We start from the raw sequence: 10735 nt of genomic DNA, 5'->3' as shown, positions 1-10735 counted from the left end.
AAGGAGGAGGGGACTGGGGTCCCGGACTCCTGGGTCTGAAGGTGGAGGGGGCTGGGGACCTGGACTCCAGGGTCTGAGAGAGGAGGGGCTGGGACCTGGACTCCTGGGTCTGAGGGTGGAGGGGATGAAGCCAGTCTCCTAGGTCTGAGGGAGGATTGGGACTTGGAGGAGGGAGCTGGGTTTTAGGAAGTATCTCAGACTCCGGGTTCAGCGGACGAGGTGGAAAGACGTGGGGACGCCTGGGGCGGGAGGGGGTAGGGGCCGGGCCGCAGTAACAAAGGCCTCTCCCTCCAACAAGCAACCCCCCCTCGACCCCGCCTCCCCGGCCCCCCGCCTCTCCTGATTGGCCGGTCTCCCTGCCCGTCAGCGCCGCCCCCTCCCCGGGTCTGCAGCAGCTCCGGCCGCCTCGTCGCGCCCCCCCAGCCCCCTCCCCCCGCCCCCGCCGCCCCCCGGGCCGGTGCAGCCGCAGGCGGGGTCCCCCTCCCCCTTCCCCCTCTCCCCCCAGGCCTCGGGCGCCCCGGACCGGCCCCCCCTTTCCCCTCCCCCTCCGCGCCGCCTCTGCCGCGATGCCCCCCCCTGCGCCCGGGGCCCGGCTCCGGCTTCTCGCCGCCGCCGCCCTGGCCGGCTTGGCCGTCATCAGCCGAGGTACCGCAGCGCCGGGGGCGGGGGGCTCGACCGGGACGCCAGGGTCTTGGGCGGGGGATGGGGGATCAGGGGTGAGGGTCGAGGGCTGCATCCCTGGGCCGGGGAGGGGAGGCCTCCGGACGCCGAGGTCTGGGCCCGGGGGCGGGGTCTGCATCCCCTGGCTGGGCAGGGGGACCTCGGACGTGGGGGTCCGCGCCCTGGGGCAGGGGTCGGCGTCCCGGGGCCGAAGCCGGGCCCAGGGGCGGGCAAGAGGGTCGCAGACACCTAGCCCGGCCTGGGGGCGGGAGTCTGCGGCTCCTGATGAGGAGGGGGCAGACAGTGAAGTCGGGGTCCCCGGGCTGGATCTCTGAGTTGGGGTGGGGGGCAGGGGATGATGCCCTGTCAGGGCTCTTCCATCTGTACGTGGAGAGGGCCCCTGAAGAGGTCCTTGCGGGGAGCTGGGGTGGACATCTCAGGACAGAAGTCGGGGCATGGATGTCTTCCCAGGGTCAATAAGAGGAGGGTACAAGAGTGTCCACAGACCTACGTCTCAGGGTCGGAAAAAGAGGGGAAGGGGCTGAAATCCCCCAGCAGGGTCATCTAGGTTGAGAGAAAGTGTTGATACTTGGGGGGGCTGCAGTTATGTGGGGGAGAAGGGAGCTGGAGACACAGGAAGTTAGGGTGCTGGGCTAGGGTCTTGAATTCCGAAGCTCTGATTGAATGTCTGGATTCCTGGGGCTGGACAGAGGAAGAGTGATGGGCACGGGCAGATGATGGAGAGGGAAGGGAAGGGTTAAGGCAGGGTCAGAGGGTTAACCCTGGTCCTCTCAGTTGGGGAGAGGGCCTGGGGCAGGTTTCTGCACTGAGGTCAGGTAGCTGGACCTTGAGTCTACCCAGTAGGGCCTGGCAGACAGGGGGTGGTCAAGGAGATTCTTAGATCCCCCCTAAGAAAAGGGAGGAGAGTGCGAGGAGGCAAGAGACCGGAGGGTGGGTGCTCAGCGGGCAGGGAGCTGGGTTAATTCAGACTTTCTGGAGGATTCCCCCAGGCCCTCCCTTGAACAGAGTCCTGGGGACAACCAAGAGCCCCGACGAGAGTCTCAGGGACACCGCCCACACAGACCAAGTCTCTGGCACAGAAACCCTGTCACAGCGTCCCACACAAAGCAGCACCTGCAGACACCAGTTACGCAAACACAACACAGCCCCATCCACGCAGGACGCAGGGACCCGGTGGGCCAGAGCCTCAGTCCCTCGCTGGCCCTCCCCCTACCTGACCAGTCTGAATTGCCTTCTGACTTTCTGACCACCTGTCTGTGTCTCTGCCTCTGTCTCTGTCATGCATCTCTTTAGGTCTCTGTGTCTCTGCCATTTCTGGAAGCACCCATCCTTTCACATCCGTTATCCACTGGGAACTTTCCACCTGCCTCTGTCTCTGCGTAATTGTCTCCCCATCCCTGCTGACAGCACAGTTCCACATCTGTCTCTGCCTTTCAGACTGTTGCCCGCTGGCACCCCGCTTGAGTCTTGTTTGATCCCTCCCTTGTTACTTAATCCTCATTCACTTCTCTCATTTCATTTCTTTCTCATTTACTTCCTGTTCTCCTTCCTTCCTTTTTTTCTGTCTCTTTCTCTGTCTTTCTCTCTCTCTCCCTCTCTCTTTTTCTTTCTCCCTCCCTCCCCCCCTCTTTCTTTCTGTCTTTCTTTCTTCCTTTCTTTTTGAGACAGGGTCTCGCCTTCTCACCTAGGCTGGAGTGCAGTGGTGAAACCATACACACAGCTCACTGCAGCCTCAACCTCCTGACCTCAAGGGATCCTGCCACCTCAGCCTCTGGAGTAGCTGGGACCACAGGTGCATGCCACCACACCTGGCTAATTTTTAAATTTTTTTATAGAGATGGGGGTGTCACGTATATTGCCCAGACTAGTCTCAAACCCCTGGCTTCAAGCGATCCTCCCACCTGGGCTCCCAAAGTGCTGGGATTACAGGCATGAGCCACTGCACCGGCCACCTCTTCTTCCTTTCTCTCCTTGCCTGGCCTCTTGCCTTCTCCTTCCTCCTCCTTTCTTTTCCCACTCCTTGTACCCTTTGTGGACTTTCCCCCACCTTCCTGTTTCTTCTATCTCCCTCCCCTTCTCTGTTTCCTTTTAACTTCCCACTTTTCATATTCACCACATTCACTTTTTTTTTAGATGAAGTTTCACTCTTGTTGCCCAGGCTGGAGTGTAGTAGCATAATCTCGGCTCACTGTAACCTCCGCCTCCTGGGTTCAAGTGATTCTCCTGCCTCAGCCTCCCAAGTAGCTGGGATTACAGGTGCCTGCCACCATGCTGGGCAAATTTTTGCATTTTTAGTAGATACAGGGTTTCACCATGTTGGCCAGGCTGGTCTCGAACTCCTGACCTCAGGTGATCTGCCCACTTCGGCCTCCCAAAGTGCTGGGATTACAGATGTGAGCCACTACATCCGGCCCCCACATTCACTCTTAAAGTCACCACAAATCATTATGGGGCTAGACTGGGGCAGGAAACTGTGGCAGAGCCAGGAGCTGGCCTGTGACCTTGGTCAAGTCTTTCCCCACCTCTAGTCTTAGGTTCCCCATTTGAGAACTGGGGGTGAGAGGGGATCAGGCGGGGTTGAGTTGAGACAGAATGAGACGCCAGAAAGACACCCCCACCCACCCAAGGGCAGTTTGAGCTGTCTGGGGAAAAAAAGCTCATGGCAAGATCTAAGAGAAGAAACTAGCATCTCCTCTCTTCTTTTATTCATGATCTTGTCCAAGTTGCAAGAGGAATGCATTGCAAAAGAGTCCACCTCTGATAAGGGCGAACCCCACTGTGCTCCTGCCCTGCCACCCACCCTCTCTCACAACCACTGTCTTGAGAGAACTGGTCTGTGGCTGGAGTGCATCCTTCCATAGCTTTCTCTCACTTCTGCAGACTCAGACACAACACACAAAGGTCAACATAAGTGATGGATTGGTTGGTTTGTTGATTTTTTTTTTTTTTCTTAAAATAGAAGCAAAATAAGCCCGTTTCTCTGCCATCGGCCTTTTCCCACTTAACTATATCTCTCTTGCAACCATAAATATTCATCTATCTTTAATTTTTTTCTAAATATTTTATGCCAACACACACGCACCCCCTCACACCTACACATTTTTCTTTTTTACAAAAGTAACTACACTGTGGTATTTTAAAACAATTCAACAAAATCAAGTGGCAGTTTCTGCAGCAGCAAATGAGTGGGTGGTTCCTTTGCTTCTGGGGCAGCTGGCAGAGTGATGATGGTGGCCAGGAGGGGGCAGGAGCCCCTGACTTGAGTCCCTGCACTGCCCCTGACCAGCTAGCTCCCCCCAGGACCTCCGAGCTCTGGGTTCATATGACTTGTGGACTGTGCTTGGTTGGTTCCTACAGCAAATACTCATGGGGACCAGGGTCACTATTCTAAGCACTGGATATATACAGATGGCAGCAAGAGAACCAGGCAAAGTCACTGCCCTCACGGAGCTTAGATCATAGCGGGATGGAGAGAGATCAAAACCAAAACCCAAAACAAACAAATAAAAGGTAATTCCAGAGAGTGATGAGTAATGTTAAGAAAATGGAAGTGACTTGGCTTCTGAGCTCAGGTGGTTGAGGAAACCATCTCTGCGCAGAGGAGAATGGAGTTAAGACCTGAGGGATGAGGAGAAGTCAACCTTTCAAAGTCAACCGCAGAGGCAAATACCTTGAGGTGGGACCAGCAGAAAGGAGGGTCCAGGCTGGGCATGGTGGCTCATACCTGTAACCCCAGTACTTCAGGAGGCCGAGGAGGGCGAATCGCTTGAGCTCAGGAGTTCAAGATTAGCCTAGGCAACATGGGGAAACTCATCTCTACAAAAAAAAGAAAAAACATAAAAGTTAGCCAGGTGTGGTGGCACGTGCCTGTAGTCCCAGCTGCTCAGGAGGCTGAGGCAGGAGAATCGCTTGAGCCTGGGAGAGGGAGGGGGAGTGAGCAGAGATGGTGCCACTGCACTCCAGCCTTGGTGACAGAGTGGTACCTCATCTCAAAAAAAAAAGGAAAGGTGCGTCTAGTTCCACGATTCTTGGCGCAAGGTCTGGACTCCCCGGGTGTCACTGGCGCCGACGCCCTCAGACTTCTGAGGTCAGCAAAGGAGAGAGAAGGAGCCTCCTGTGGGCTCCTGGGTGCCAGACAAGCCAGTTCCAGCCCCTTCTCACAGCCTTTCCCAGCCAGAGCCGCACCCCCTCCTCCCTGCCCCAGGCTCATACACCCACCTGTCCCTCCACTCCCTGCATCCCAGGTTTTCCACCTGTGTCTTCTGGGACTTTGGAATCGGAGTGTCACCCTCCTGACCCCTGCCAACCAGCTTTGCCTAAGTTCCTTGACAGGGCAGCAGGAGATTCTTACCCCCAACTCAAGGTCACTCAACTTGTTAGGGATCTCTTTCTCTCTTAGGAAAAGTCACCTGCCTACCACCTTCATTCCAAGGTTTATCAAACAGGTATGAGGCCTGTGAGTCTGGACTGTAAATCTCACGAAGGCAGGGACCAAGTGAGCCCTCGGTGATCTCCAGATACCTCCCTTGCCACAGACTGGTACCTGCTACATAATCATCCCAACAGCCAACTCACAGATGGCTGTTTGCAGCACTGAACTGTCAGGCACTGTACTAGAACCTTTACTTGGATTAAGTCTTCTAATCCTCCCCACAAGCCAATGAGGAAGATGCGATTATCATTTCTGTTACAGGTGGGGAAACTGAGTCCCAGAGAGGCCAAGTAAGTTGTGTGCTCAGTGGCAGAGCTGGGACTTGAACCCAGCTGCCTGGCTGCCACACTGTGTCCCCTGGGCCCCCTGGTTAAGCAGGGTTGTCTTTATGAGTAGATACTTACAAGGGAGTCTGTCTGGGAGTCACTGACTCAGAGCAATTGACAGCCCAGACATAGCCCTGCCCTCCCCCAGCTCCCCAGCTCCCCTGAGCAGAGCATTTAGGGAGACCTAAGCCAAGCCAGGGATAGCAATAAATGGTTCCTAAAAAAGAAGGTGCTGTTAGGAACCGCTAGCATTTATTGGGTTCTTTCCGCATGCCAACAGCTGAGCTAAACACTTGGCTTGCATATTCTCACGGAATCCCTCACAAAAACCCTTGCAGGGAAGAACTCCTATTTTTCACCTTGTACAGTGGAGAAACTGAAGCTCACACTGGCTGGGAGTGGGGGTCATTTGGCTAGGAAGTGGTGGGACAGACATTTGATCTTCCAGCCCGAGCTCCTCAGGGATTTATTATCTGGTCTCTGAGGACCATCCATGCCCCTTCCACAAACACTTCCCAGTTCTGAGGTTGGCTCGACCCTATGGGGGACACAGCTAGGATTCAGGCTCTTACAAAACTCCTCATCACTGTCTCAGCTAAGTCAAACAGCGCCCAGGAGTGGGGACTCTGCCTTGAACAGTCAGAAAGGACCTCCTGGGGCAAGGGACATTTGCACTGGGGTCTTGAAGAATGAGTAGGAGTTCAAGAGTTGAAGAGTGTTGCAGGCATCCATTTATATTCATTTATTTAACAAATATTTCCCAAGGCCTCTGGTGGGCCAGGGCCTGTGCTGGGAGATACTGGGGACACACCAGGCTTTACCCCCAAGAAACTTCTAGTCTGATAGGGATGCCAGACACAGGCAGTCACCAGAGTGCAATGGACAATCCCCAGAGACCAGATAGTAAAGTCCTGAGGCGCCTGGAGTCCTGCCTTCCCTGCAGAGTCCACTCCCCACCCGAGTCACCAGATAATAAAGCCCTGGCCAGGCCCTGTGACTCATGCCTGTAATCCCAACATTTCGGGAGGCTGAGGTGGGAGAATGGCTTGAACCCAGGAGTTCTAGACCAGCCTGGGCAACATAGCAAGACCTCATCTCTTAAAAAAAAAACTAGCCAGGTGTGGTGGTGTGCACCTGTAGTCCCAGCTACTTGGGAGGTTGAGGTGGGAGGACTGCTTGTGCCCAGAAGGTTGAGGCTGCAGTGAGCCATGATCATGTCAATGCATGCCAGCCCGGGCAACAGAGCAAGACTCTGCCTCAAAATAAAAATACAAATAAAAAATAAAGCCCCAAGAAGCCTGGAATGGTATGTAGGCTCAATTCATGGGGACAGTGCCTGCTTCAATCAGCGCCTGAGTTCAGTAGCCCTGGAGCCCCAAAACCTTAGGGCAGGCACCTTGGACAGCTCCCTCTTTTCCCTTTCTTGGTTCCTGTAGGACGGAAAGTAGGGTGTGATTTTGCCCCCTATGGGGCATCTGGCAATGTCTGGAGGGATTTTTGGTGAGCTAGGGGGAGCAATTAGCATCAAGTGAATTCAGACCAGAGACAAGATGCTGTCGACATCCTAGGTTGCACAGTCTGGCCCCAAATGTCAGCAGCGCTGAGGTTTAGGAACCCTGGCCCAGGCGGTGTCTCAGCAGGAGCATGGCAAATCCTGTGTGTGTCTGGGGGATAGGCAGGGTATGTGTGTGTCTGTCTTCACCAGCCTGGGAAGGATCTTGGTGCGTACGTGTGACTCTTTGGCAGCACTACCCGTGACTGCCTTTCAGTCCAGGTTTTTGTTGCTGACTTTCCAATTCCCTGCATCTGCATGTGTGTGTGTGCGTCCAGCCGTGTGTGATCTGATCACAGGTGACAACATGACCTGATTCTCGGCCCAGAGTGGCCCCTTTGTGCTTGAGGGGATGTGACAGTGTCACTGTCTTGTTACACGGGTTGTAGCTTTATATGCGTCTGACCCAGGGCCTTGCAAGGTGGAAAGTTGGGAAAATTGTGGTGCCCGGGCCAGTAGTGTCTCTGTAACCAGTTACGTTAGTAAGCGTGTGTGTGTGTATTTGTGTGTGGTGTAGGAATGTAATTGTGTGTGGACTTTGCAGCCATGCATGGGGCTGTTGATGTCGGTAGAGCCATGTGGGAAATATTGTATATGGTGAGGTGACTCAGGGTGCAGCTGTTGCTTGGCCTGGGACCAACCCTTTTGTCTGTCTGAATGTGACATTGGGCTGAATGTGACAATATGAGCACTCCTGGGGCAGAGCCTCCTTTCCAGCTGACCTGCTGCTGGGTGTCTGTGCGGAGCTGGGCGTGTCAGCGTCACTATGTGTTCGCACCTGTCCCTCTGAGCGGGGCCATAGCCATGCGTGTGACTGAGAGGGCGGGACTGTCTCCTGTGTTTGTATGCATGTGACTGTGTGTGTGTGTCTGTTTGTCTGGGTGTAGCTGGAGCTGTTTGTGTCTGTATGACTGTGTGTGTACCTCTCTGTCTGAGTAAGGGCATAGTAAGTGTGGGGACTGTTTCTAGGCCTGGAGGGGTCGCTGCCTTGTCCAAGCTGGGCTGTGTGTGTGTGTGTGTGTGTGTGTGTGCGCGCGCGTGCACACACACACACACACACACACACACATCCATCATCCACTCCCAAGCTGTCTCCTGTTGTTCCCAGGGCTGTATGTAGCAGTGCCCACTGTGTTTATCTCTGGGAGGATGGGCCCCCTCCCTCCATCCTCCTCAAATCCCAGCAGTGACTCTGGCATGAGGGAGCCCACGGTGAGGGGCTGCAGGGCCCAGCCCCAAGCCCCAGAACCTGGCCAACCCACTGCACCTGGCTCCGTCCTGGCCCCATCCTGTGGGGCTGCTGATGGAGAAGGCCCCTGGGAGTCATTGGGGCAGCACGGGCCATTAATTCATTAGATTAATTAGCTTCTTGCCCTGGCTGGGGGCAGGGCAGCTCCGAATAGGCCCCTCCCGCTCCAGGAGTCCAAGGTCATCCAGCCAGCCTTCCTCCCTCTCCGCCTGGTGCCGGCTCCACCGCCTCCGCATGCCCACCCCCCACTCCCTGGCCCTGGTCCAGCCCACTGGCCACAGTCTACAGAGAGATGACTTCGTGGGGGTGATGGGGCCTGCCTGCCTGCTGAAGTGTGCAAGCGGGCGTGGGCGCACACCTGCAAGCGTGCCCTGGCGAGCTTGGGCACACAGTGTGCCTGTGCCTGCGTAGATGTGTGTGTCTGTGAAGGTTCTTGTGTGTGTGTAAGGATGTGTGTCTGAGTATGTACAAGGCTCTCGTGTGTGTATAAGGATGTGTGTCTGAATATGTACACGTGTGCATCTCTGTGTGCACATGTTCATATCTATGTCTGCAGGTCTGTGTACACATATGTGTTGAGTGTCTACATGCATCTGGTTTTATGTGTATGTCTTTCAGTGCATTTCTGAGTTGATGTATGTGTGCATCTGTGTACTTGTGGGCCTGTGTGTATATATTTGTGTGTATTCACGTATATATGTGTGTTTCTGTGTGTATGCATATATACTATGCTCTCATCTGTGCATAGGTACATGTATGTCTGTACACTGTACCTAAGAATATTCGTGTGCCCATGTACGTGTATTTGTGTGTATGTATGTGTGTATACATGTATCTGTGCATATGTATTCTGTGTACGCAAGTATCTGTGTATTGATTTATCTGTGTACGTGTCTGTGCATGTGGACCGTGTGTGCATATCTCTGCATATGTATATGTATCTATGTAATTGGGTTTTTTTTGAGATGAGTTTCGCTCTTCTTGCCCAGGCTGGACTGCCATGGCATGGTCTTGGCTCACTGCAACCTCCACCTCCCTGGTTGGAGTGATTCTCCTACCTCAGCCTCCTGAGTAGCTGGGATTACAGGCACCCACCACCAAGCCCGGCTAATTTTTTGTATTTTTAGTAAAGACAGGGTGTCACCATGTTGGCCAGGCTGGTCTTGAACTCCTGACCTCAGGTGATCCACCTGCCTTGGCCTCCTAAAGTGCTGGGATTACAGGTGTGAGCAACCTCACCCGGCCGTATCTGTGTAATTGCTAATCTGCTCATATTGGTATGTGTGTCGCTGTGCTCTGTATCTGTGAATTTATGTGTTCTATGTACAGAGGTGTCTGTGTATGTGTCTGTGTGAATGTCTTATGTGTACATGTGTCTGTGTACACGTGTCTGCATGTATATGTTTGCCTATGTGTCTCTGTATATATGTGTCTGTGTACACATGCATCTATGTTTGTGTGCTGTGATTGTCGCTGCATCTCTGGAGGTGTGTAGGTTTGTGTCCATGGGAGCCTATCCATCTGAGTCATGTGGGCTCATGGGAAGATACTCTCTCTGGTTCTCTGTCCCCCTCTCTCTGGGTCTCTGTCTCTCTCTTTGTGTATGTGTGTCTCTGTCCCCTCTGCCTGGGTCTCTGTCCCCTTTTCTCTGGGTCTCTGGCCCCCTCTCTCTTGAAGTCTGTGTCCCCCTCTGTCTCTGCGTCTCTGTCGCTCTCTCTGGGTCTCTGACTCTCTCTTTGCCTGTATCTGCTCTCATTGTGTCTGCTGCGTGTGTATCTCTGGAAACATCAGTGCATGTGTGTGGCAGTGGTGTAAGCGGTGTCTGTGCCTGCAAGGATGTGTGTGTGCATATGGGCAGGTGCCACCATGACCGGGCTCTGCCTGAGCTGCCACCGCTGAGCCACTCCACCTTCCACAGGGCTGCTCTCCCAGAGCCTGGAGTTCAACTCTCCTGCCGACAACTACACAGTGTGTGAAGGCGACAACGCTACCCTCAGGTACCTCCCTCGGTGGGTGGGGACTCAGATCTGGAGCCATGCGGTCCTGCCCCTTTACCTTCAAAGCTTCACCTTCCTGGGTGAGGATCCTGGTTACAGGGACAGCCTGGGATGGGAAGACTTGGGCTCCACATTCCCCTCAGGAGCAATACACTCTGAGCTAGCGCCCCCTCGGCTTCAGTGTCCCCATCTGTCAAAGGGACAGAGAGATGTTTACCACTGCATTATTATGAGGATTCAAGAATTTACACACACACCATGCTTAGAGAGCAGGATGACTCTTCAAACGTGGCAGCCGGGACACCACTTCCCAGGTCTCCCCCTCTCTGGGTCTCTGTCTCTCTCTTTCTGGGTCTCCATCCCCCTTTGTCTCTGAGTCTCTGTCTCTCTCTCTGGGTCTCAGTCTGTGTGTGTGTGTGTGTGTGTGTGTCTGCCCCCTCTCTCTCTGGGTCTCTGTCCCCCTCTCTCTCTCTGGGTCTCTGTCCCCCTCTGTCTCTG

The 10735-nt window shown here is 54.4% G+C and overlaps 1 protein-coding gene across 1 annotated transcript in view; it reads left to right on the top strand.

The window, feature by feature from the left end:
* Nucleotides 1–544: 544 nt before the first annotated feature.
* IGLON5 (IgLON family member 5) overlaps nucleotides 545–10735 on the top strand; it is an 18680-nt gene continuing 8489 nt past the window's right edge. Inside the window, exons 1-2 of the mRNA XM_032264568.1 lie at nucleotides 545–645; nucleotides 10159–10237. Coding sequence (XP_032120459.1) covers nucleotides 567–645; nucleotides 10159–10237 — 158 coding nt within the window. The 5' untranslated portion in view covers nucleotides 545–566. The remainder of the gene's footprint in view (nucleotides 646–10158; nucleotides 10238–10735) is intronic.

Source organism: Sapajus apella, unplaced genomic scaffold, assembly GCF_009761245.1.
Source record: "Sapajus apella isolate SASKATOON/1434 unplaced genomic scaffold, GSC_monkey_1.0 scaffold144, whole genome shotgun sequence".
NCBI classification, from domain to species: Eukaryota; Metazoa; Chordata; class Mammalia; order Primates; family Cebidae; genus Sapajus; species Sapajus apella.
The sequence above is the reverse complement of the archived record's forward strand: the minus strand, read 5'-3'. Positions and strand labels throughout refer to the sequence as shown.